The sequence below is a fragment of the Oncorhynchus mykiss genome, chromosome 7, assembly GCF_057628025.1.
Source record: "Oncorhynchus mykiss isolate SJ-2025 chromosome 7, ASM5762802v1, whole genome shotgun sequence".
Lineage (NCBI taxonomy): Eukaryota > Metazoa > Chordata > Actinopteri > Salmoniformes > Salmonidae > Oncorhynchus > Oncorhynchus mykiss.
Window position 1 is genome coordinate 65,700,815 of NC_143028.1, and position 25,205 is coordinate 65,726,019.

A 25,205-nucleotide genomic window follows, 5' to 3' on the forward strand; every position below is an offset into this window, starting at 1 on the left:
GTTACATAACAGTAACACGTTGGTCCAAGCCCTTACCCACCGACACTTGGCTTTCACACCACCTGAAGATCAATAAACTCCGGTGCCACCCAGCACATCAGTAACACAGCACAGTTTAAACTGCAGAAATCCTTGCATAATACCAACTTCCATTTACTTTATTGACAACATTTTGACCAGGGATTACATTTATGAAATCTCCCCATCTGCAGATAAAGTATTTCCATATCAAAGCACATATTAATATTTGATTGATGGACCTTTGACCTCAAGGCAATTTCAGTACAAAAACAGCGTCTGTTTGTGTCGGAGCTATTGGGCTAGAATTATCAATAAATTGGGCTAACATGCATGAACAATTGCCAAGTCAACACAGTAAACAATACAGATACTTCCACAATAGTCAAAAAAGGAAAATACTACATATAAACAAAATGATCAAAGTAATTTGAGACAGTTCACATTGTAATGTTGATATCAGTTATTAAATCAGGTCCAGTAGATTCTACAATTAAATGTCAACAAATATCTTGTAAGTATGTAAAGCTAGTATGTGTTTAAGAAGCACTCTGTGGGATTGTGTTAGTGTGCTGTTTCTTACAATTATACTTTAATGTTTCAAATCTACACTAGAACCAAACAGAGCTACCAGCTGGTTCTCGTATTGGGAAATGTTCCTCTTCATAATCTCCTTACAGGAACCCAGCAAACGCTCAAACGCCTGAATGTCTATTACTGGGGGGCGGGGGTGTAGGAGGAAAGAGAAAAAAGGAGGGAGTGCAAGTCAAGTCAAACAATAAAAAGCTGATAAAGCTAAACAGACCCAAACTGATCAGCTGGGCCTGTATTTTCATTCCGACCTGAGTTAAGCGTGCGTAAATGGAATGGAATTCCCTTTTTACGCACTTTTCTCTCTGTGTTTTCTGACCTTGAATTTCATGAGAATAGCATGCTATTCACCTGCAATTCGTTTTGGGTGGAGATTGAATCAATTAAGGTGTGGCGGAGGCATGTCTACAGATACACCATATTCTGACCTTGATTTAATTCCCTCATAATTCCACCACCTTTACACGCGAGGAACCTATTAAGGTCTCGCCAACCTACCTGTTTCATGTGGAAAAAGCATCTACTTAATTTTTTTCCAATAAAAATAACAGCATTCTCCATGCACTGTAATTTACAATTTGATAAGAGCTAGGTAAATGAGTAATCTGTTTGGATAACAGAATTGCAAATATAAAGGACACTTGTTTTAGATAGCCTTTATTTTACCTTAAAATCGCTGGAGACAAATGTGAAATCAATCATATTGGCAGCATACTGAAGCATATCATCATATCAACTTTCCCACAGTCAAGTTTATGAAATGCTGTGCAATTATGTAGAATTTAAATTGTATGGCCTTTTAACTTCCAGAGATGGGCACTTTCAAATGTCTTAATTATAGGCTACCCACATTTTCTGTTTCCTATTTCTATCATGTTCAATATTAGCCACCGTTTTGCTCTACGACCCCATAAGTTTCACAGGACTCATCTGAAGTTAACCCACACAAATTAATAGAAGTATGGAAATAGTTTTGTGCCATTAAAAATAAAGGGTTAAATATGTGCCAAACAAACACATATTTCCTGAGCTTTCTTGTATCTCCTAGATATTGGACAGACACTTCAAAACCTTATTCCTTAAGATTTGCTTTTTGACTAGCTAAATGATCCATGTTATGACTAACTTAAAACAATTCCATATGTTAGCCCCCCAACGGCTTACATGTTGATCACACCGCTCGCGTTGCAAAATAAATGTACACATGTTATTCAATCATTGGACCCACACTGCTTGCGAGCATCAATGAGTGTTTGCGTTGCCAGGTGCTAAAATAGAACTTGGTTCTATTTGTGACACTTGATGCGCTGCAAGTCCCACCTCTTTCATCTCCTCATTGGTTTTTAAGGAGCATATAACCACATGGGTGATTGAAAGATGAACTGAGGTCCACACTCCAGTCCAGTTGGTGGTGGTAATGCACCTTAAAGTTGGTTGCCAAACGCCATATAATGTCCAAAGAAGAAGCCTGAAGGAGGAGAGATGACTAGAAACTAATTTGGTTTACCTTTTTATCTGATTAATTGTCAGAGTAGAGGAACTTGTGCATTTCAGGTAAAATAACAACCCAATGCTTATATCCCAGGACAAATGGGCTAGCAACAGCAAGTAAGCTAGCTAAATTGCCATAAATGTTTAATGCTTTTCGACATGTCCCCAAATTAATATAGTTTGTTCAGAGTTCGTTTTGATATTTCAACCAGCATATCCTGATCGCTTCTGGTGTGGGTGGACAAAATCAACATGCGTGCGATGGCGCACGCGGAAGCACACGTGTGAGCGGTCTGGTCAGCATGTTAGACATTTACACGGAACCCAAACCAGCTGCGCGCGTGCGCCATTGTGCATATATTTATTTTGTCCCCCCACACCAAACGAGATCACGACATGCAGGTTAAAATATCAAAACAAACTCTGAACCAATTACATTAATTTGGGGACAGGTCGAAAAGCATTAAACATGTATGGCAATTTAGCTAACTAGCTTGCACATGCTAACTAATTTGTCTTATTTAGCTAGCTTGCTGTTGCTAGCTAATTAGTCCTGGGATATAAACATTGAGTTGTTATTTTACCTCAAATGCACAAGGTCCTCTACTCCGACAATTCATCCACACATAAAACTGTCAACCGAATAATTTCTAGTCATCTCTTCTCCTTCCAGGCTTTTTGATCTTTGAATTTATATGGTGAAGGCAGGACTTGCAGCACGATCTGCGTCAGAAATAGGAATGACTTCTATTTTAGCCCTTGGCAACGCAGACGCTCGTTGGCAATAATTGAATAACATATGCTCCTAAATGTATTTTGCAACGCAGGCGACGTGTCCGGTCAGCATGTTAGAGGCTGACCATACCGCTCGGCTGCGCAAGCGTAGCAAAATACATGTAGGAATATATGTTATTCAATTATTGCACCACACTGCTCGCGCGCGCCAACGCGCGCCAACTTGGAACTGGCAGGTTTGCTCAACCGTATTAATGGTTTACTCACGTGTAAAGGTGGTGGAATTATGAGGAAATTAAGTCAAGGTCAGAATATGGCGTATCAGTAAACACACTTCCGTCACAACTTCATTTCTTAGATCACCCCAAACGAATAGCGGGTGAATAGCATGCTATTCTCATGCTTAAATTCAAGGTCAGAATACAGAGTACGCATAAAGAGAGAAGTACATTAAAAGGGAATTGCGTTCCATTTTCGTGCACTTAACTCAGGTCAGAATTCCCCCCTGCTTGAATACACTCCCTGATCTATTCATTTCTGACTGCTTTAGAGACAGAGAGACAGTTATTGTAATGGTGAGAGGTTAGCATGTTTTGGGGGTATGATATTGTAACTGTAACTTTCTAACTCATCATTATTCACAATTCGCTCAGGATTATCCGCAATCATAGTAACATCCACATGAGTGTAGCAGTGTTTAGAAACATATACTATTGTTATTTACAATAAAAGTGACTCTAAAATGACACAATACATTATTTACCATTAATTTATATTAGGCACAAAATAATCTGAAACACAACCAAAACTTGCATCCAACAAGTTTGCGAGTCATGAGCTTCATTGCATGCTAGGAAAATGGGACCAAATTCCAAACTTTTGACTACTTTAATACACATATAAGTGAATTTGTCCCAGTACTTTTGGTGCCCTAAAAACTATGTACAAAAAGTGCTCTTATTTATAGACGGTTCTTCTGATATGGATGAAAATACCTTCAAATGAAATCTGACAGTCTGCACTTTAACCCCATAGTCATTGTATCATTTCAAATCCAAAATGCTGGAGTATAGAAACAAAACAACAAAAAATGTGTCACTGTACCAATACTTTTGAAGCTCACTGTTGGAGCTCACTGTACAACGTACCCAAGCACTTGGTGTCCCCTACAGCATAGACGGATGCTGCACGTGGTTTGTTGGTGACCAGAGCCAGCTCTCCGAAGTATTGGCCTCTAGAGCAGCGTGCAATCTCCACCTCTGCATTGTCCAGCTGTCCTGCTTTAGTCTAGGTAGGGAGACATACAGCTGAGTCTGTTGTACCACATTCCAATGATGCTAGACTCATACATTCAGTACAGTCAGTTCCTTGCAGCAGGTACCCACAGCAAAGTCTTTATTTATAGAGTCGGTCTAACACACACCCAAGTGAAGAGCAAAACATGTACACCTACTTTGCTTATTATCATGATCTTCACCTGGCCCGACTCCACGATGTAGAAACAATCTGCCTTCTCCCCCTAAAAGTGTAGAAAAGCAGTAGAAGAAGCAGTGGTTCAAAGTAAAGAATAATCTTAGATGAACTGTACAATAAAAATACATAATACCTGTGTTATGATGCACTCCTCATCTTTGAACGCTCTCATTCCCACGACATCAACAATCTTCATCCTCTCAGAGAGCTGAGGAAAAGACGAGGACAGAAGATGAAGGTGTGATAAAAGTATACATCGAACTTTACATGCATTCTGAGTGAGGATTGTTTACAATGTGAGCCTCTCATGTACCTTCTCTTATGTTGTACTTTGAATACACAGTACAATTTTGATTGTAAAGGACACAAAAACAATTCTGTGGTCAAATAAACAGACATACAGTGGGGCAAAAAAAGTATTTAGTCAGCCACCAATTGTGCAAGTTCTCCCACTTAAAAAGATGAGAGAGGCCTGTAATTTTCATCATAGGTACACTTCAACTATGACAGACAAAATGAGAAAAAAAATCCAGAAAATCACATTGTAGGATTTTTAATGAATTTATTTGCAAATGATTGTGGAAAATAAGTATTTGGTCAATAACAAAAGTTTATCTCAATACTTTGTTATATACCCTTTGTTGGCAATGACAGAGATCAAACGTTTTCTGTAAGTCTTCACAAGGTTTTCACACACTGTTGCTGGTATTTTGGCCCATTCCTCCATGCAGATCTCCTCTAGAGCAGTGATGTTTTGGGGCTGTTGCTGGGCAACACAGACTTTCAACTCCCTCCAAAGATTTTCTATGGGGTTGAGATCTGGAGACTGGCTAGGCCACTTCAGGACCTTGAAATGCTTCTTATGAAGCCACTCCTTCGTAGCCCGGGCGGTGTGTTTGGGATCATTGTCATGCTAAAAGACCCAGCCATGTTTAATCTTCAATGCCCTTGCTGATGGAAGGAGGTTTTCACTCAAAATCTCACGATACATGGCCCCATTCATTCTTTCCTATACACGGATCAGTCGTCCTGGTCCCTTTGCAGAAAAACAGCCCCAAAGCATGATGTTTCCACCCCCATGCTTCACACTAGGTATGGTGTTCTTTGGATACAACTCAGCATTCTTAGTCCTCCAAACACGACGAGTTGAGTTTTTACCAAAAAGTTATATTTTGGTTTCATTTGACCATATGACATTCTCCCAATCTTCTTCTGGATCATCCAAAAGCTCTCTAGCAAACTTCAGACGGGCCTGGACATGTACTGGCTTAAGCAGGGGGACTTGGCGGTGTAGTGTGTTACTGATGGTAGGCTTTGTTACTTTGGTCCCAGCTCTCTGCAGGTCATTCACTAGGTCCCCCCGTGTGGTTCTGGGATTTTTGCTCACCGTACTTGTGATCATTTTGACCCCACAGGGTGAGATATTGCGTGGAGCCCCAGATCGAGGGAGATTATCAGTGGTCTTGTATGTCTTCCATTTCCTAATAATTGCTCCCACAGTTGATTTCTTCAAACCAAGCTGCTTACCTATTGCAGATTCAGTCTTCCCAGCCTGGTGCAGGTCTACAATTTTGTTTCTGGTGTCCTTTGACAGCTCTTTGGTCTTGGCCATAGTGGAGTTTGGAGTGTGACTGTTTGAGGTTGTGGACAGGTGTCTTTTATACTGATTACAAGTTCAAACAGGTGCCATTAATCCAGGTAACAAGTGGAGGACAGAGGAGCCTCTTAAAGAAGAAGTTACAGGTCTGTGAGAGCCAGAAATCTTGCTTGTTTGTAGGTGACCAAATACTTATTTTCCACCATAATTTGCAAATAAATTCATTAAAAATCCTACAATGTGATTTTCTGGATTTTTTTTCTCATTTTGTTTGTCATAGTTGAAGTGTACCTATGATGAAAATTACAGGCCTCTCTCATCTTTTTAAGTGGGAGAACTTGCACAATTGGTGGCTGACTAAATACTTTTTTGCCCCACTGTAAGTATTCACACACCTCGAGAGACTTTAGAAGGGGTACACACTCAATGAAGGCTTCGTACATCTTTCTCTTCTTGGCATTGTTCTTCACTATGAGTCTATGGAATGTGGCCCGATCCTAAAACATTCACATAAAGGTTACAACTCATCTCTCATAGATACACATTAAACACACACACACACTACTGTGACTCACCAATCCCCACAGTGCCCCCTCCTGGGTGGCCATGATAGTGGCAGCGCGCGGGGTGTTGTACATGAGAGCCAGCTCCCCGAAACTGCCCTTATTGTCATACTTCCCCACACACTTTCCAACTCCATCAATCAGCACAACAATGTCGTACACACCCCTACAGCAGACAAAGAGAGGTACACAGGACACCAGAGGAATCAGAGAACATCATATTCACATGATTAGGCCTAATGCTCCTCAAACAGAAAAAAATGATAGATTCAACACACACGTGCACACACACACACACACGTGCACACACACACACACACACACACCGCTCTATGACATAGAAGTTGTCTCCATCCTCCCCCTGGTTTATGATGTGCTCCTGTGGTTTGACCAACACCTCAAACATGCCATCCAGAACCTCTGAGAACTGCTCCTGAAGGAGAGAAACAACAGTCACACATTAGAAGAGGACCATGTGTGTGTGTTTGCATACTAAACTGGGACACCCAGCAAGTATCACACAAATGAATCCATAAAATCTCTAATGTGTATTGTCTCTATTGAGAGGGGGCTTGTTGAGTTCATAACCGAACAAAAGATTAAAAGATAAAAGAGTAAGTGCTATTACTTTTAACTTACAAGTTACTCTCACTGACTTAGAATGAATTACTCTCAGTGGCTTACAAGGACTTGTCACGACTTCCACCGAAGTCGGTTCCTCTCCTTGTTCGGGCGGCTCCTGGCGGTCGGCGTCGCTGGTCTTCTAGCCATCATCGATCCACTTTTCATTTTCCATTTGTTTTGTCTTGTCTTCTCACACACCTGGTCTCAATTTCCCTCATTACATGTTGTGTATTTAACCCTCTGTACCCCCCATGTCTTTGTGCGGAATTGTTTATTGTAAGTGCATGTGCATGTTTTCTCTGGTGCGTGACAGGTTTTGTACCTGTTTGTGGTTCTGGTTACCAGTGTTTTTTTAAATAAAACTGCTCCGTTGATTACCCAGTTTTGCTCTCCTGCGCATGACAATCCTGCCACAAGCCACGCACTCCCTTACAGAATTCCGCACCGCTAATGGAGTCAGCAGGAGCAGGTGCCCCTGGTATAGGGGTGGAGGAGCACGTCCGGGAGCACGCGGCGATGCTCCACCATCTTGGCACCGCCATGGACCGTGTTGTCCAAACAATGGACCGCTGGGAGAGACAGGTCCTGGTCCCTGTGGGATTTGTCTCGCCTTTCCCCGGGAATACGACGGGACTGCTGCAGGCTGCCAGGGGTTCCTGTTGCAGCTCGTCCTATACCTGGCAACCGTCCACCCGGCTCCTTCGGGCCGTGAGAGGGTGTCCGCCCTCGTCTCATGCCTCTCTGGGAAAGCCCTGGAGTGGGCCAACGCCGTGTGGGGAGAGGGAGATGCGGCGTTGTACCATTTCAAGGAGTTCACCCGCCACTTCCAGGCAGTCTTCGACCACCCGCCCGAGGGTAGAGCGGCGGGTGAGCGCCTCTTCCATCTGAGGCAGGGGACGAGGAGCACCCAGGAGTTCGCCCTGGAGTTTTGGACCCTGGCCGCCGGCGCGGGATGGAACGACAGGGCCCTAATCTACCATTATCGTTGCAGTTTGCGCGAGGACGTCCGTCGGGAGTTGGCCTGCAGAGACACCACCCTTCGACCAGCTGGTGGACCTGGATAACCTGCTGGCTACTCGCGGACGTCCAAATCGGGGGGGTCCCCCCCCAAATACCCATGGAGCTGGGAGGTGCGGTGCGCAGGGAGACCGGAGGAGGTTCCAGCTCGTGCACTATCTGTGGCCGCAGAGGGCACACTGCCGGTCGGTGCCGGGTTGGTTCCTCTGGGGATCTAGGCAGCAGGCAGGGCGCTCTGGCGTCAACTAAGGTAAGCCGGCACCATTCTCACCCAGAGCCCTCTGTTGCACATGTGTTTTTGTATGTTACTCTTTCTGAGTTTTCCCCGCATTCCCAGCATGAGGCGCGCGTCGATTCAGGCGCGGCTGGGAATTATATAGATAGATTGTTCTCCCATAGTTTAGGGAGTTTAGGGATCCCCATTGTTCCCATGGCTGTGCCCTTCCCCGTTCACGCCTTAGATAGTCGACCATTATGGTCAGGGTCGATTAGGGAGGCCACCGCTCCTCTGGGCATGGTGACACAGGGGGGTCACAAGGAGATAATTAGTCTCTTCCTCATTGACTCTCCTGTGTTTCCCGTGGTGCTAGGCCTACCCTGGTTAGCTTGTCATGACCCCACTGTTTCTTGGCAACAGAGGGCTCTCACGGGGTGGTCGCAAGAGTGCTCGGGGAGGTGTTTAGGGGTTTCCGTTTGTGCCACCACGGTGGAAAGTCCAGACCAGGTCTCCACTGTGCGCATTCCTCCTGAATATTCCGACTTGGCTCTCGCCTTCTCCAAAACTCAATTACCACCTCATCGTCGGGGGGATTGTGCGATAAATCTCCTGGTAGACGCCGCAGACGCCGCACTTCCCAGTGTATCCCCTGTCACAGGCGGAGACGGTGGCTATGGAAACATATGTCACTGAATCCCTGCTCAGGGGCTCATTCGGTCCTCTACTTCACCCGCCTCCTCGAGTTTCTTTTTTATGAAGAAGAAGGAGGGAGGTCTGCGCCCGTGTATTGACTATCGGGCTCTAAATTTGATCACTGTGAGGTATAGTTACCCGCTACCACTCATAGCCACAGCGATTGAGTCAATGCACAGGGTGAGCTTCTTCACCAAACTAGATCTCAGGAGCGCTTACAACCTGGTGCGTATACGGGAGGGAGACGAGTGGAAGACAGCTTTCAATACCACCTCAGGGCACTATGAGTACCTCGTCATGCCGTACGGGTTGATGAATGCGCCATCAATCTTCCAAGCGTTTGTAGACGAGATTTTCAGGGACCTGCACGGGCAGGGTGGAGTGGTGTTTTTTGATGACATTCTGATATACTCCGCTACACGCGCCAAACATGTGTCCCTGGTGCGCAGGGTGCTTGGTCGCCTCGAGAGTAATGGGCAGGTGGAGAGAGTAAACCAGGATGTGGGCAGGTTTCTGTGGTCTTATTGCCAGGACCGGCCGGGGGATTGGGCGGCGTTCGTGCCCTGGGCCGAGATGGCACAGAACTCGCTCCGCCACTCCTCCACTAACCTCTCTCCCTTCCAGTGCGTACTGGGGTACCAGCCGGTTCTAGCGCCTTGGCATCAGAGTCAGACCGAGGCTCCTGCGGTGGTCGACTGGTTCAGGCGTGCGGAGGAGACATGGAAAGCTGCCCGTGCTCATCTTCAGCGGGCTGTGCTGCGCCAGAAAAACAGCGCAGACCGTCACCGCAGTGAGGCCCCGGTGTTCACACCGGGGGACCGGGTCTGGGTCTCGACCCGAAACCTGCCCTGCCGGAAGCTGGGCCCGCGGTTTGTGGGGCCATTTAAAGTCCCGAGGAGACTGAACGAAGTTTGTTATAGGTTACAGCTTCAACCCGATTACCGTATTAACCCCTCGTTTCATGTGTCTCTCCTCAGGCCGGTGGTGGCTGGTCCACTCCAGGAGTCTGAGGTGCTGGAGGTTCCTCCGCCCCCTCTGGACATCGAGGGGGCCCCGGCGTACTCCGTTCGCTCCATACTGGATTCGAGGCCTCGGGCGAGGGGCGTTCAGTACCTCGTGGAGTGGGAGGGGGACGGTCCGGAGGAGAGGTGCTGGGTTCCAGTCGAGGACGTGTTGGACCCTTCAATGCTGCAAAAGTTCCATCTTCTCCGTCCAGATCGTCCTGCACCTCGCCCTCTGGGTCGTCCCCGAGGCTGGTGTTGGCGCGCAGCTGGAGACGGTCAAGGTCGGTACCTCTCCTTGTTCGGGCGGCGCTCGGGCGGTCGGCGGCGCTCGGGCGGTCGGTGTCGCCGGTCTTCTAGCCCATGTCTTTGTGCGGAATTGTTTATTGTAAGTGCGGGTTTTGTACCCATTTGTTTGTAGTTTGTTTGTCTGGTTACCGGTGGTTTTATGAATAAAACTGATCCGTTGATTATCCAGTTTTGCTCTCCTGCGCCAGACTTCCCTGCCACCAGTTACGCACTCCCTTACAGGACTACATACAATACTCTACCTGGTCGAGAGTTTTGAACAGTAGAATGTCTCGGCAGGCGTCCTGGAGTCTGCGACGCTGCTCGTCTGATTTGGAGTGTACCACCCGCGGCTCAAAGTCCTCATCCTCATCATCGTCTGGGTTATAGGCCTCTGCACAGACTGGGGGAGCAAAATGACTGTGACACACACTGGAGACAAACAAATACACTCAAAGGGAATGTTGTAACTAACACACAAGTGAGACTGAAATAATATTCTTCATACACAGCATGGATAATAATGGATGCAAAACCAAAGGATGACACTCACCAGATGCTCTGCGACTGTATTTATTACGGTTGGAAGGGGGCACTATCGAGAGAGAGAAATGTTTCAGCACCAGATATTAAGTTGGTCCCACTGAACATCATTAGTTGTTCTTATGGATCCATTGACACACTTTAGCTTACAGTGCATGACCATCCCCCTACTACCATACCAGATTCTTCCCTCTAATTTTCTCTCATCACTTATTGTCAGGGCACAGAAACCGATTTATCAAGAGGCAGAGATACCCACAAACAAACTTGTATTATTTTGTTTTAAATAGACTTAAGTGAGAGTTAAAAGAGTTTGAATAATTTAGAGTAAAAAGGTTATAATAAAAATACAGAGGAGAAAATCTTTTAAAATAGATTTAATAATCAAATCATGAAGAATATTGCAAAAATAGTGGCCAAATAGAGATAAAAATGTCACTCACTATAGGCATCATCAGAGTCTTCATCTTCATTTGATTCAACTGAAATACTATCAAAAACCACTCTTTCCCGCGTAGAATCGGCTAAGCTTTCTTTGACATGCGTGTCGTGTTTTCGGCTGTCTTGTAGACGCGTGAAATATTGGATTGCAAATTCAACCAAATCTGGCGGTCGGCGCCGTAGTACCTCCACAGTGTATCCTTGCAGCAAATCCATCAAGCCAGCAGGTATCTCGATGCTCATCACAGAACTATGATAGGCCGAGCCTATAAATTATCTTTAACAAGTTTAAAAATACAATTTTGAATGAAACTATCTGCCTAATCCATAGCAATAGGCCTAAGAAAATCATAGAACTCTATGCCAATCAAGAGTTTCCAAGACCAGGGATTTGTAAAATTTAAGAACTCATAAAGAATGCTAAATAGCCTGAGTATTAAAAATACAATAGCATTTGAATATAACCTTCAGTGTCTGTACGATATAAAATGCATCCATCCCCCAATGTTGCCAAGACTTTGTGAGGATAAAGAGAGCCAGATCAATGATCAGCAGCCATGGCAAATCTCAAAGTAGGTTAAATGTTAAACAAATACATTTACTAAAAACTACCAATGACAGCTATCAAACAAATACATTTTTAACCAATCTACCGACCTCCTTGCATTGTAGCCTTTTGAAGAGGAGTTCAGGTCTGACATAATGCATGGCCTACTTTGATAAATGCACACAGCGCGGTTCTGCCCCCCCGGCGATACCCACCATCCTTTACCCCACCCCCGTCCACGTCGACTGGTTCATTGACAGGGCTACCGGTTTCCCCATTTAGACTAGAAGCAGTGTATCGGAAAGTATTGACCGGGTATACTAGGTTGTCAAAACCTTCAGATCAAATGTAGTTCATGCCAGTCTAACCTAGGCCAATTGTGTATCGGACGTTGACGCAAGGTGCTCTATCTGTGGTCTGAAGTAGGCTATTACAGTCATTCATTTCTGGGAAGGGGAGCATTATCAACTATTTTCTAGTATACAGTATTTCTATGGACCTGTCCGACCGACATGCATATTTGATGTCACTTTCAAAAGACACAACAGCCTAATGTGAGCCACACAGCATGTATACATATGTACATATGCTAGACAATCTGGACCCTCTCTTTCTAAAATGATCTGCCGAAATTGTTGCAACCCCTATTACCAGCCTCTCTTTCGTATCGTCTGAGATTCCCAAAGATTGGAAAGCTGCCGCGGTCAGCCCCCTCTTCAAAGGGGGAGACACTCTAGACCCAAACTGCTACAGACCTATATCTATCCTACCCTGTCTTTCTAAGGTCTTCGAAAGCCAAGTGAACAAACAGACTACCGATCATTTCGAATCCCAGTTTCAGAACTGGTCATGGGTGCACCTCAGCCACACTCAAGGTCCTAAACGATATCATAACCGCTATCGATAAGAGATAGTACTGTGCAGCCGTATTCTTCGACCTGGCCAAGGCTTTCGACTCTGTCAATCACCACATTCTTATTGGCAGACTCAACAGCCTTGGTTTCTCAAATGACTGCCTCGCCTGGTTCACCATCTACTTCTCTGATAGAGTTCAGTGTGTCAAATCAGAGGGCCTGTTGTCTGGACCTCTGGCAGTCTCTATGGGGGTGCTACAGGATTCAATTCTCGGGACGACTCTTCTCTGCATACATCAATGATGTCGCTCTTGCTGCTGGTGAGTCTTTGATCCACCTCTATGCAGACGACACCATTCTGTAAACTTCCAAACCTTTTTGGACACTGTGTTAACTAACCTCCATACGAGCTTCAATGCCATACAACTCTCCTTCCGTGGGCTCCAACTGCTCTTAAATGCAAGTAAAACTAAATGCATGCTCTTCAACCAATCACTGCCCGCACCTGCCTGCCTATCCAGCATCACTACTCTTGACGGTTCTGGACAGACTTAGAATACGTGGACAACTATAAATACCTAGGTGTCTGGTTAGACTGTAAACTCTCCTTCCAGACTCACATTAAGCATCTCCAAAACAAAGTTAAATCTAGAATTGGCTTCCTATTTCGCAACAAAGCATCCTTCACTCATGCTGCCAAACATACCCTCGTAAAACTGACCATCCTGCCGATCCTCGACTTCGGCGATATAATTTACAAAATAGCCTCCAATACCCTACTCAATAAATTGTATGCAGTCTATCACAGTGCCATCCGTTTTGTCACCAAAGCCCCATATACTACCCACCACTGCGACCTGTACTCTCTCGTTGGCTGGCCCTCGCTTCATACTCGTCACCAAACCCGCTGGCTCCAGGTCATCTACAAGACCCTGCTAGGTAAAGTCCCCCCTTATCTCAGCTCGCTGGTCACCATAACAGCACCCACCTGTAGCACGCGCTCCAGCAGGTTTATCTTTCTGGTCACCCCCAAAACGAATTCTTCCTTTGGCCGCCTCTCCTTCCAGTTCTCTGCTGCCAATGACTGGAATGAACTACGAAAATCTCTGAATCTCTCCCTCACTAGCTTTAAGCACCAGCTGTCAGAGCAGCTCACAGATTACTGCACCTGTACACAACTACCTCTTCCCCTACTGTATTTATTTAGCTCCTTTGCACCCCATTATTTCTATCTCTACTTTGCACATTCTTCCACTGCAAATCTACCATTCCAGTGTTTTACTTGCTATATTGTATTTACTTCACCACCATGGCCTTTTTTTGCATTTACCTCCCTTATCTCACCTCATTTGCTCACATTGTATATGTAGACTTATTTTTCTACTGTATTATTGACTGTATGTTTGTTTTACTCCATGTGTAACTGCTTTACTTTATCTTGGCCAGGTCGCAATTGTAAATGAGAACTTGTTCTCAACTTGCCTACCTGGTTAAATAATTTTATTATTTTACTAGGCAAGTCAGTTAAGAACAAATTCTTATTTTCAATGACAGCCTAGGAACAGTGGCTGTTCAGGGGCAGAACGACAGATTTGTACCTTGTCAGCTCGGGGATTGGAACATGCAACCTTTCGGTTACTAGTCCAACACTCTAACCACTAGGCTACCCTGCCTGAAATAAAATAAAAAACTCAATTTCATGGGCTCATGTCTGTTAAATTGTCTGTCTGTAATGGAGTGCCCCAGGGCTCTGTACTCGGTCCCCTCTTATTCACTACTGTTTTTCATGTTGTCTGTCTGTAATTGTGTACTGACTTGGTGCTGCCTATCTTGGCAGGGACGCTCTTGAAAAAGAGATTTCAAATCTTAATGAGCCCTTCCTGGTTAAATAAAAATAAAGAAATAAAAATGTACAACATTAACGTCTACACTGTATTTCTGACCAATTTTATGTTATTTTAATGGACAGCATGCCAATTGCATGCTCCCTGAAAACTTGAGACATCTGTGGCATTGTGTTGTGTGACAAAACTGCACATTTTAGAGTGCCCTTTTACTGTCCCCAGCACAAGGTGCAGCTGTGTAATGATCATGCTGCATAATCAGATTGTTGACATTCCACACCTGTCAGGTGTATGGACTATCTTGGCAAAGGTGAAATGCCACCAATAGGGATTTAAACAAATTTGTGCACAAAATTTGAGAGAAATTTCTGGAATATTTTATTCCAGGTCATGAAACATGGGACCAATGTTGCATTTATATTTTTTGTTCAGTATAATATGATATAACAGACGGTTACTTAAATCAGAAGCGACGCCCACCCACCAAGTTGTGGGCTATAACGCAAGCTCTAGCAACCAGAAGTTTGCGAGTTCAAATCTTCTCATGGACAACTTTAGCATTTTAGCTCATTAGCAACTTTTCCAGTACTAACAACTATTGTATCTACTTTGTAACAACTTATCATGTTAACTAACCCTTTGACCTAACTCCTAAACGTAACCCTAACCCATAGCCTAGCTAACGCCAGTCAGCTAATATCATGCATTTTGCAAATTCGTAACATATAATACATTTTGTACATTTGTAACTGGTAATTCTTAACATACCATACGAAATGGGTGATGCACACCCACAAATTAATACATAACATACGAAATGCTCCGACACCAGGTTGGCCAGCAGGTCAAACTTACGACTAAAATGAAGGAGTCACTCGGAAAAAACGAATCGTGACTCGTTCGCAAACTGCACAATACTACAGCTCTGTGAAGCGCTCATTGTGTAAATTGACAGTCCCTGTCATGAGTTCTATGAAATTGAAAGAACAAGGACACTAACATCCAGTAACCAATTATACATCTCTAAAGATACATTTGTATTGATTACTTTGCTAGGAATACTACCTGCAACAGGGACCACTGAAAGTTAGGTTCGCGAGGCAAGATATTTGCAGCTAACGTTAGCTACTTTGTTATTAACTTATCTAGCGAAGACCAAGCAGACACCACCAAAGCCCCCAGCGAAGAAGTTATTCCCTGGGTTTATCGCCTGCTATTTAGACATGGTTTCTGTTCAAGAAAAGACAGCTAGCTAACAAGAAAATAAACACAAAATGTTGCGTCTTTACGACCAGCAGCTATTTGGGGGAAATAACGAGCTAGGTAACCGGTCCGTGTCACCACTATCGGTTCAAATGAGAGGTCGATATATTTTCTTGACATCCACCGTCGTGTTTTGTCCAGTACGGACATAATCACATTTATTCATAAAGCCCTTCTTACATCAGCTGATGTCACAAAGTGCTGTACAGAAACCCAGCCTAAAACCCCAAACAGCAAGCAATGCAGTGGTAGAAGCATTTCACCCATATATGTGCCCGGACCGAGTAAAGGGTTACACGTTTGCTTTGGTCCCTCTTAAATTTAGAGTTCTACCATAAACTCTCCATATTATTTGTAAACATACACTACAGGAATAATTTTAATGCAATTCTTTGACATACTTCTACAAATACTATTTCAAATGAAAATACTGGATATTGCAAAGGATGCCCCTCCATAAAACAAATATTATTTCAATTCAAAACAAGTACAGCACACAAATACACACACACACAAAACTGGACCACCATTAATTGAGATGTTTGTTTATTAGTAGATTATAAACATTAAGAAAATACACTTTCTTACCATCGCCTCTCTCTGAACAACCATTTCAAATATATTTAATTGGGAAAATAGATAAATTGATTTTATTACTATAACACAGTGGGGGCTTTAAGGGACAAAATAAGTCCAAAGGACAATGATTAAACAACAGGAAACCATACACCTTCTCACACACTTACAAAAATATACATAGACATACATAAACACATGCATAGCTTTATGCATAAACACAGGATAATAAAAACACATATCACAGAGTACACTCTGGTATATCCCATGTTTAAATATGTAAACACTAAGTGTGTTAAAGGGTACAGTATATGTGTATCATGATGGTCACTAGAACATTTTGCCACAGAAACGCTTCCACTATTAGCTCTAACAGAGCTGAGTAAAAATAACCTGATACAAGGGAGAACAAGCTTTGATAGAGTGGGAGACAGTGACTTAGAGAAGTCATTAAGAGAGTGAGACTTGCAATGTGAAAAAAACTGGATGTGTGTGTCCTGAAAAATGGGTGGAAACTAAGATGTCCTTTGTGTCTTGTACAGTGATTCCCAGGGGTACTATAGTAAGGGGTTGAATTATTCAGTAGGGGGCAGAGTGGAGTGCCATCTTAAGGATGGGACTGATAACAGAGAGATTTCGTAACAAAATGATCAAGGAAAAGCAATCAATCGCGTTTGGTGACAAGTCACTTAGTTAAACTCAGACTGCAGTTAAAGTAATACTGAACAATCGAAACATATCAATCCCTTATTATTTCGTACTAATAAATAACTACCAGTGGAAACACCATTCCCTTTCACAGAGCCATAACCATATAGGAAGTTAGTCAAGGCTTAGTATGTTGAAGCAACGTGTCACAGCTTGTTGTTACTTGGTACAGCCTTGTTATTACAGTGCTGTTACGTTCCATCTACAGCACAAGCAGCAGAGCAGAGTAGGAGCGGCCTTGTTGGGAATAATTTAGGGCATGTCATAGGTTAGCCATGCCTAGAGAGGAGGTTACTATAGATAAAGTGTAGGGCAGAGAGCAAGGTAACAAGTAGTGCTCAGTCAGACAATCACAGCCATAGATATTAAGTGAGGTTTACCACATAGCAGCATTGCCATTGCAATAAATTGTGAGTTTTAAAAGTAACCTCAAAGCCTAGAATGTCTTGTTGAGAGAGGGCTTGTTTTCCAGACACAGATTAAGCATAGTCAATGGAGATTCTCAACTGAGCATGCTTTTTAGTTTAGAGAATTAGGCTTAATATGTGTTCAGGAAACAGGCCCAGAATGTTTTGTTATCAGCGTATTAGCTCATTTGTCTTTTCATTTCATTGAACATACTGTGAGGCCATGCCATGTGATGAGGAATAAGAATGAGTGATAAAGAAGTGGTCTACAGCAGTGGTTCTCAATCTTGGTCCTGGGAACCAAAAGAGTGCATATTGTAGTTTTTGCCTTAGTACTACACACCTGATTCAAATCATCAAACCTTGATGATGAGCTGATCATTTGAATCAGCTGTGTAGTACTAAGGCAAAATCAAAAAAGTGCACCCCTTTGGGTCCCTGGACCAAGATTGAGAACCACTGTTCTACAGAATACAGTACACTAGTACCAGGGTTACAAGGCCCTACATAAAACACTGTAGTCTGGCCCCTCAGTACAAGGGATTACATCATAAGGGCTTTAGCCCTTATGATGGATGGTTCAAGTCAATTGTAACAGTATGTTATCTCAGAAACTAAGTAGCGGTCTACAGTCCTTTCTTAATCCTAGGAAGTTCCTCAGTACCATCCCTTAGTATTAAGGAGCAGACTACTGGATGAGTGCACATCACCACTGTCATATTCAGTCCTCCTAGCTCTCGCTGATCTGAGGGAATTCCTTGTACATCTCCTGCACTATTAGCTTATCCATCTGTTTAGCTGTGGCCCCGCCCTCGTCCGCTCCCGAGTTATCCTCCTCTCTCAAAATCCTTTGCAGTGCGCCCTGCAGGTCGGAGAGGCGGTGCAGGTGCTCCAGGTAGTCTGTGGAGCGTATGATGGAGTGCATGAGGGAGAGGTACTCCATCCTCAACTGGGGGGGAATAAGAGAGAGAGCGAGAATGTGAACCCATTAGCAAGCACAATCATTATACAGTTCACATTCACTTTCCTTTTGAGGATGCATTTATCAGGCTAAACATAAGACTCAGCCATGCTTAAGTCCCAGGCTGGCTGGCCAATGGGAAGTGTGGTGTGTGCGCGTGCATATCAGTCTCACCTTGTCCCCTGGTGAGAGGTCAGAGATGCATCGAACAGCGATGTCTATCATCACCATCATGTCCGTGCGGTAGAAGATGTCTGAAGAGTCTCGGCTGGCAAAGACATCCTGCAGGAACTTAAGTACTGAGTGTGGGGCAGGGGGAGCATGTTTAAAGACACACACAGGGTCATCTGGAGAGAGGAGAGAAATAACAAGTAAGAGGGTGTAGACAGAGAGAAAAGTGAAAAAATAAGCATAGAAAGAAGAAACCGAAAACAAACGGCAAAGAACTTGGAATGGATTCACACTGTATCGTATTGAATATCGTCGATGTAAACAAAGGTGTGTGTCTCACCTCCTCTGTTTAGTAGAAGCACTATTTTCTCAGAGAAGATCTTCACATTCTTCTTGACTACAGTCTGCATTATCACGTTGCTGCTGGGCACTGAGAGCAAGAAAGAACATACACACCTTGAAACAACAACATTAGCACAAATACCACACCTCACAGGTAAAACACACAAAGCGCAAGTAATTTAAAATACTCAAAGGGGACCCAAGCGTTCTTGGGTCCCCTTTGCCATAATACATAAAAGCAGTCAATAGGGAACATTCCCCTTCACCACTTTTTAACCTCATATTGATTAATTATATGAAAACCACTGTTTTCACATTGAACTGGTATGGAGCTACAGACTATGAATATGAAGTTAAAGAGTGGTGAAGTACCCCTTTAAGAGTGGTGAAGTACCCCTTTAAGAGTGGTGAAGTACCCCTTTAAGAGTGGTGAAGACAACTGTTAAAATAAAAGGTGTATGTTCTGTCTAAAGCCTGTGTCCTCTCACCTATGAGGTGCAGGTTAAAGGCCAGGATGAGATTGACACAGAGGTCAGGGAGCTGCTCTGTGGGGTCAGAGGGAAGACCGTCCTCAACCACATCTAGCAGGAACTGAACAAAACTAGCGTTTAAGTGCTCTGTGGAGGGAGAGATAGACAGCGAGAGAGAGAGAGACAGATATATTTTCAGCTTTGAGTTTGAACATTATGATCGATAATGTGATGGCAGTTTGTAAGTATTCTAAAGCAACATAGTGGTCCTATTTAATATTGTTCATACCATAGTGGTGATAGGGCACCTGCTCCCCCATAGAGAAGATCATAGTCAGGACCAAGGCTGTGTAGCACATCTTCTGATGTTCTGGGAGAGATCAAACACAGACACACAAACATTCATGAAAGAGCTATAGAGGGGCACAGAGATGCTAAATAAAAGAGACTGAAACAGAAAGACATGAGGAAGGAGAGAGGTCACAAAGAGAGAGAAAAGGAGAGAGATGCTCAAGGGAAGATATTTTGTGGGCAGTGTGCACATAGCCTGAGGTGGAAACTGAGCTGCACTTCCTAACCTCCTGCCAAATGTATGACCATATTAGAGACACATATTTCCCTCAGATTACACAGACCCCCAAAGAATTCAAAAACCAAATCCAATTTTGATCAACTTCCGTATGTATTGGGTGAAATACCACAGTGTGCCATCACAGCAGCAAGATTTGTGACCTGTTGCCTCAAGAAAAGGTCATCCAGTGAAGAACAAACACCATCGTAAATACAACCTATATTTATGTTTATTTATTTTCCCTTTTGTACTTTAACTATTTGCACATCATTACAACACTGTATATAGACATAATATGACATTTGAAATGTCTTTATTCTTTTGGAAGTTGTGCGTGTAATGTTGATTGTTAATTTTTTATCATTTATTTCACTTTTGTTTATTCTCTATTTAACTTGCTTTGGCAATGTAAAACATGTTTCCCATGCCAATGAAGGCCCTTAAATTGAAATTGAATTGAGAGAGAGAGAGAGAGAGAGAGAAAAGGAAGTGATATAGGAGGCCTTCTCACCCTGTGTGTCTGTCTGCAGGTCTCTGGCCAGCTCCATGGGCAGGATGGAATTGAGGAGGGTGGAGATAAGGGCAGAGTCCAGGCTACACATCGCCCCAAACACCTTGAGCAACAGCAGGCGTAGAGACACTCGGTGTTCCTGCACAGTGACACATGAAGTAACACTGTTACTATGCAACTATGCATTTACAACATGCCGGTGAAACATCACTCATCTATGATAATTAAGTTGATTCATACCACAAACAACACGTTTAAAAATAATGCAATGATAAAATATTGTTTACATTGTGGATCTCTTGGGTGGGAAACAGGATGACAGGGTAACATAGGGTCTGGTAGTGAGTGACATGTAGAATATCTTACCATCTGGTAATAGGTCACTAGTGACAGCACTGGCTCTGAGTGGTTGGCCCTGCACATCTTCTTACACACCTCTGGATCTGCATCCGTCTGGGGACACAAACACCATCTTCCTTAGATTCAACAGTTACCAAAGGTCTCAGTGGTAATACTATCACATATAATCGAGGAATCACTTTGTCCAGGGTCGTATTCATTTGTGCACACCATAGCGAAACATTTTGCAATGGAAAACAAAGACAAGTGTTTCTTATTGGACACATTCAGGCAGTCCCTCCCAATTTCAGTCCGTTGTCTTCCGTTTGGCGTCTACTGAATTCAACCAAGGTGTCAGTCCTGAGTCAACTTTCCCTGAGTGCACATATCTCACCAGTATCTTCAGCAGCTCCTCCAGGTAACATGCAATGAGAGAGTGGTCTTCGTGAAGGGCCCAGCTGCGCTGCTGAGAGTCGTCAAAGTGACGGGCAAGGTCGCCTAAGATGACCTCCAGGCGCTGTTCATCGTGACACACTTGTCCCTGTGGCAACACCGAACTCTGATCCTACAAGGAGAAGTCTGGGTTGATATGTGCACATGGAATCGGTTCGACCTGGCAAAGATCCACATCGGATCGAAACATTGTCACTGTTATAATTGGTATAAAGAGCATTTTAATTTGCAGACTTTCCTGTTATGTACAAGTATAATGTGCATGTATAACAGCTTAACTTTCTAAAGGTTGAGGTTATACTATGAAATACTGTGTATTGGAGCAAGTAAGTTGACATTCTGCAACTAGACGATTATGTAACTGACCTTGCTCTCTACCAATGAGAGGAGGACTTTCTCTAAGGCAGATGAGGCTTGAGGTAAGGTAGTTTGCAGGTGACCCACGACCACACCCACCGCTACCCGAGACAGATCGTAACTCAGGCCCGTGTTCCTCCTCACCAGCTCGATAAGCTCCGCCCCGGTTGTCCCAGGCACAGGCTCTGAGTGAGTGGGGCTGCCGGGGGGGCTTTCAGCGACAGAGGGCGGGGCAAGAGGCCAGTCGGTTTCTGATTGGTCCTCAGTGCTGGGCTGTGGTGGGTGAGTGGGCTGAGGTTGAGGTTGGGGTGCGGGGCCCTTCTTTGAGGGATCTGGCTGGGGAGAGGGGTCAGAGGGAGGTAGGTCGTCTGGAGGAGGGGGTGGGGGCTTCACACGGCTTGGCACTGGGGGCGGGGTGCTGGCAACGCTTGGAAGGCTGACATCAGAGGACACCACAGAGTGGGAGGAACCAGAGTCCAGGGAGGCAGAGCTGACAGAGGGGGACAGGCCAGTCCCTGCAGCAGGGGCGGGGCCAGTAGGAGGAGGAATGGATGACTCTGCTGAGACAGAGAGAATGAGGAATAATAAGGAGGAGCGAGAGAGAATAGAGTAGAAGTTACAGTAGATGACATGAGTAGTGTGTGTGTGTGTGTGTGTGTGTGTGTGTGTGTGTGTGTGTGTGTGTGTGTGTGTGTGTGTGAGTGGAAAGAAGATGTGGGTGGAGAGAAGATGAGTAGCTGTGTCTCCATGGTGACGATGAGACAGTCACCTGGGTGTCGGCTGGCTCTTAGTTTCTCAGGAGGAGGCGGAGTTATGGGTGCTGCACGACGGGGCTGAGGAGGCACCTGCAAGACATAACAGTAAATCAGAGTAAGTATCAGGATATCAGTTATATGTCTCAGCCTCCTCAAAAAAAAATGGACTATCATGAAATGGACTATCATGCATTCGTCTTTTGGTGTGAATGAATGCAAGTCTCTATCCAAGACCTGGTAAAGCCCCTGCACATTGTCGGTACTCTCTGACATTGTGCGGCTGATCCCATTGGGTGGTTGAGGGGTGTGGCTGAGGGACAGTTCGCTGGTAGAGGAGGACAGGCCCTGCTTAGGACTGGATGGAGTTGGACTTCGCCTTGACAGGGTCTCCTTCCTGTGATGGATCAACTTCCTGTTCCAGACGCAAAGAGAGAGTCAATGGCTATGTCTGAAATGTAATGTATTCCTACTAAAGTAGTGTACTAGCCTATGTAATGAATAGGGGGTCATTTCAGATGCAGCCTATGAAGATAACTGATCAGAGAGAAACAATGCAGGTTTATTTGTATTTATTGCCACATACACCGGTTAGGTGCTGTGAAATATGTTGTTTTACAGGGTCAGCCATAGTATTACGGCACCCCTGGAGCAAATTAGGGTTACGTGACTTGCTCAAGGGCACATCGGCACATTTTTCACCTTGTCGGCTCTGGTATTCAAACCAGCAACCTTTCGCTCTAACCTATAGGCTACTTGCCACCCTATGATGATGAGGAATCAGCACCAATCAGGGAACTGTAGTGTGAGGATTATACACATCAGTGTGTGTCTGTGTGTGTGTTAATGTTGCACTCACTGTAGCATGTCTCGCTGCTCCAGGTTGTATTTGCCCCCGTTCTTCATGGCCAAGTTATGGATCCCTTCGATGGCCCGGTCGATAGACTGTAAAACCTCATCCTGCTCTGGAGCCTGGGGCACAGAGAAAAGGAGAGCAGAGAGAGAGAAAGAGGAGAGAGAAGGGCAGAGAGAGAGAGAGTTAAATATTCAACATCAGCATTAATTATTACGAAACAAGTAAACAAAAAAAACAATTGTCTAGAGGGCAAAATGGGACTCCAGTCAGAAAAAACTAGGACAGCACAGTTATCTAACCCAAAATCAAACCCTCTGAACAGTAACACGCCAACCAACGCAGTCCAAATACAGACAAAAACCTAGCCTGACCTCAACTACAAGGCCCAGGCAGGGACAGTCAGACAGAAAATCCTGCTGTACAGGCAGAGATAGCCTGGAATCCACAATGACAATATCCAGAGCGTGGTTTCACTTCACCAAGTCAGCAAAACACACTCATGCAGTTCACACTGTGAACTCATTGACTAAAATGAGAGTGCATTGGAGCATCCAACTGTGTAGCTGTATGGAATATGGGATGCTGGCATTAATCTGAAAAGCCTGAGATGTCACAAACTACGCATAGCTCTTCTAACTGAACTCTCCCCATAGAAAGCGTGAAACATTAGATTACAGTTTTTATTGGTGTTATGTGATTAAAAGCAATGTATCCTATGTGCGTATTGTATTTTCTCTAATCTCATCATCAGTCACGAGATTTTAGACGCGACACAAATAACAGATGCGTCGCCACATTTTTCACGCATTTTGGCTTATGTCCCAACTACCCCTGCGGTACAGACCCAGCTGGCATTGCGAATTTGGCATGACTCTCTGAGCCGCTCTCATTAGACCATTTGGGTTTAATCTGAACAAATATTTTAGTTTGCATGTAAACGTCCACATATAAGTGTCGAAATGAATATGGAAAATACTTTTAATATGCAGCTAAAAGCCTATAGAAACAAATTAGCAAAAGACAGGCAATGCAGCAGAGCATGTCTCCAGTTCACGTAGGACTGTCACGTGAAAGAAAGTCACAAAAGTAGCTGAAGTCAGGTCTATTGGAATGCAACGCAGCAATTGAACCTCTCCCGATCGTTCAATTCTTAGACTGACTGGTCCACTCTCTTTTATCATGCTAACAAGCTAGCATGGAATACTTGTCAAAATCCACGTTCCACTTTCACTAATCAAGAAAGTTAAGAAACCATGGTTAAACATACCTGAATCCTTTCGATGTAAGACGCGGGAACGTAGCCTGTCTCGCCCGAACTGCAGCGTGAGCCGAGCCACCAGTGTTTGTTGCTGCGTTCCAGGATCAGAAAGCTCTCGCCGGACCCGAAGTGGAGCGAGTTGGGCTCCGCAGATCGGAAGGCATACAGAGACCGATACATAGCTATTTCTTCTGCTTTAAATCTCTTGTAATTCCTCAAAAACACATATATGACTGTTTCAGCAAACACACAATTAGCTAATTATTACATGTACTCAGTCGAAGATAATTTGTAATGTATATTTACGACATGGGCGAATGATTCTCCTGCTTTCTATTTACAATGTACTACAACTTGCGACTCTCGCTTGTCCCACAGTAGAGGGCGCGCACGCACGCAGAACAACACACGGCGGGCACGCCCCTTTGGTATTCAGGCAAAATAATCAATGACAGAGCTGACGGAGGAGGCTTGTTGTTCTCCAATCTTTATACTTGCATTTTTGTTTGCAATATAAATCCAATATATATAGACAACTGTTAATGCAAGCTTGCTTCACATGTGTATCAGATATAGGGCCATAATTATGTCCATATTGGAAACTTTTGCCAGATTAATGTAAACATATACTTTTTTAATGTGTTTATTATGTATTGGGGGTTTGTGGTATATG

General features: G+C 44.2%; 2 protein-coding genes across 3 annotated transcripts; both read right to left on the reverse strand.

Annotated features, from left to right (window-relative positions):
* Positions 1 to 137: 137 nt before the first annotated feature.
* Positions 138 to 12,021, reverse strand: LOC110528410 (cAMP-dependent protein kinase type II-alpha regulatory subunit). The gene is made up of 10 exons (XM_021610456.3): positions 11,295 to 12,021; positions 10,862 to 10,903; positions 10,572 to 10,711; positions 6,795 to 6,901; positions 6,481 to 6,634; positions 6,301 to 6,402; positions 4,442 to 4,516; positions 4,289 to 4,354; positions 3,984 to 4,122; positions 138 to 735 (listed from the first exon to the last, which is right to left on the reverse strand). Exons 1-10 carry the CDS (start codon positions 11,533 to 11,535, stop codon positions 611 to 613), a joined length of 1,191 nt encoding a protein of 396 aa, XP_021466131.1. The 5' UTR covers positions 11,536 to 12,021; the 3' UTR covers positions 138 to 610.
* Positions 12,022 to 16,329: 4,308 nt separating this feature from the next.
* Positions 16,330 to 24,957, reverse strand: LOC110528411 (NCK-interacting protein with SH3 domain). 2 transcript variants are annotated; one of them, XM_021610458.3, is made up of 13 exons: positions 24,542 to 24,957; positions 23,278 to 23,390; positions 22,656 to 22,833; positions 22,436 to 22,511; positions 21,676 to 22,223; positions 21,251 to 21,421; positions 20,884 to 20,970; positions 20,518 to 20,656; positions 19,725 to 19,805; positions 19,454 to 19,582; positions 18,964 to 19,053; positions 18,627 to 18,799; positions 16,330 to 18,440 (listed from the first exon to the last, which is right to left on the reverse strand). In XM_021610458.3, exons 1-13 carry the CDS (start codon positions 24,710 to 24,712, stop codon positions 18,222 to 18,224), a joined length of 2,175 nt encoding a protein of 724 aa, XP_021466133.2. In that variant the 5' UTR covers positions 24,713 to 24,957; the 3' UTR covers positions 16,330 to 18,221. The 2 variants fall into 2 exon arrangements, with proteins under 2 accessions (XP_021466133.2, XP_021466132.2); XM_021610457.3 differs by having other exon boundaries at positions 21,676 to 22,226; positions 24,542 to 24,935.
* Positions 24,958 to 25,205: the final 248 nt, after the last annotated feature.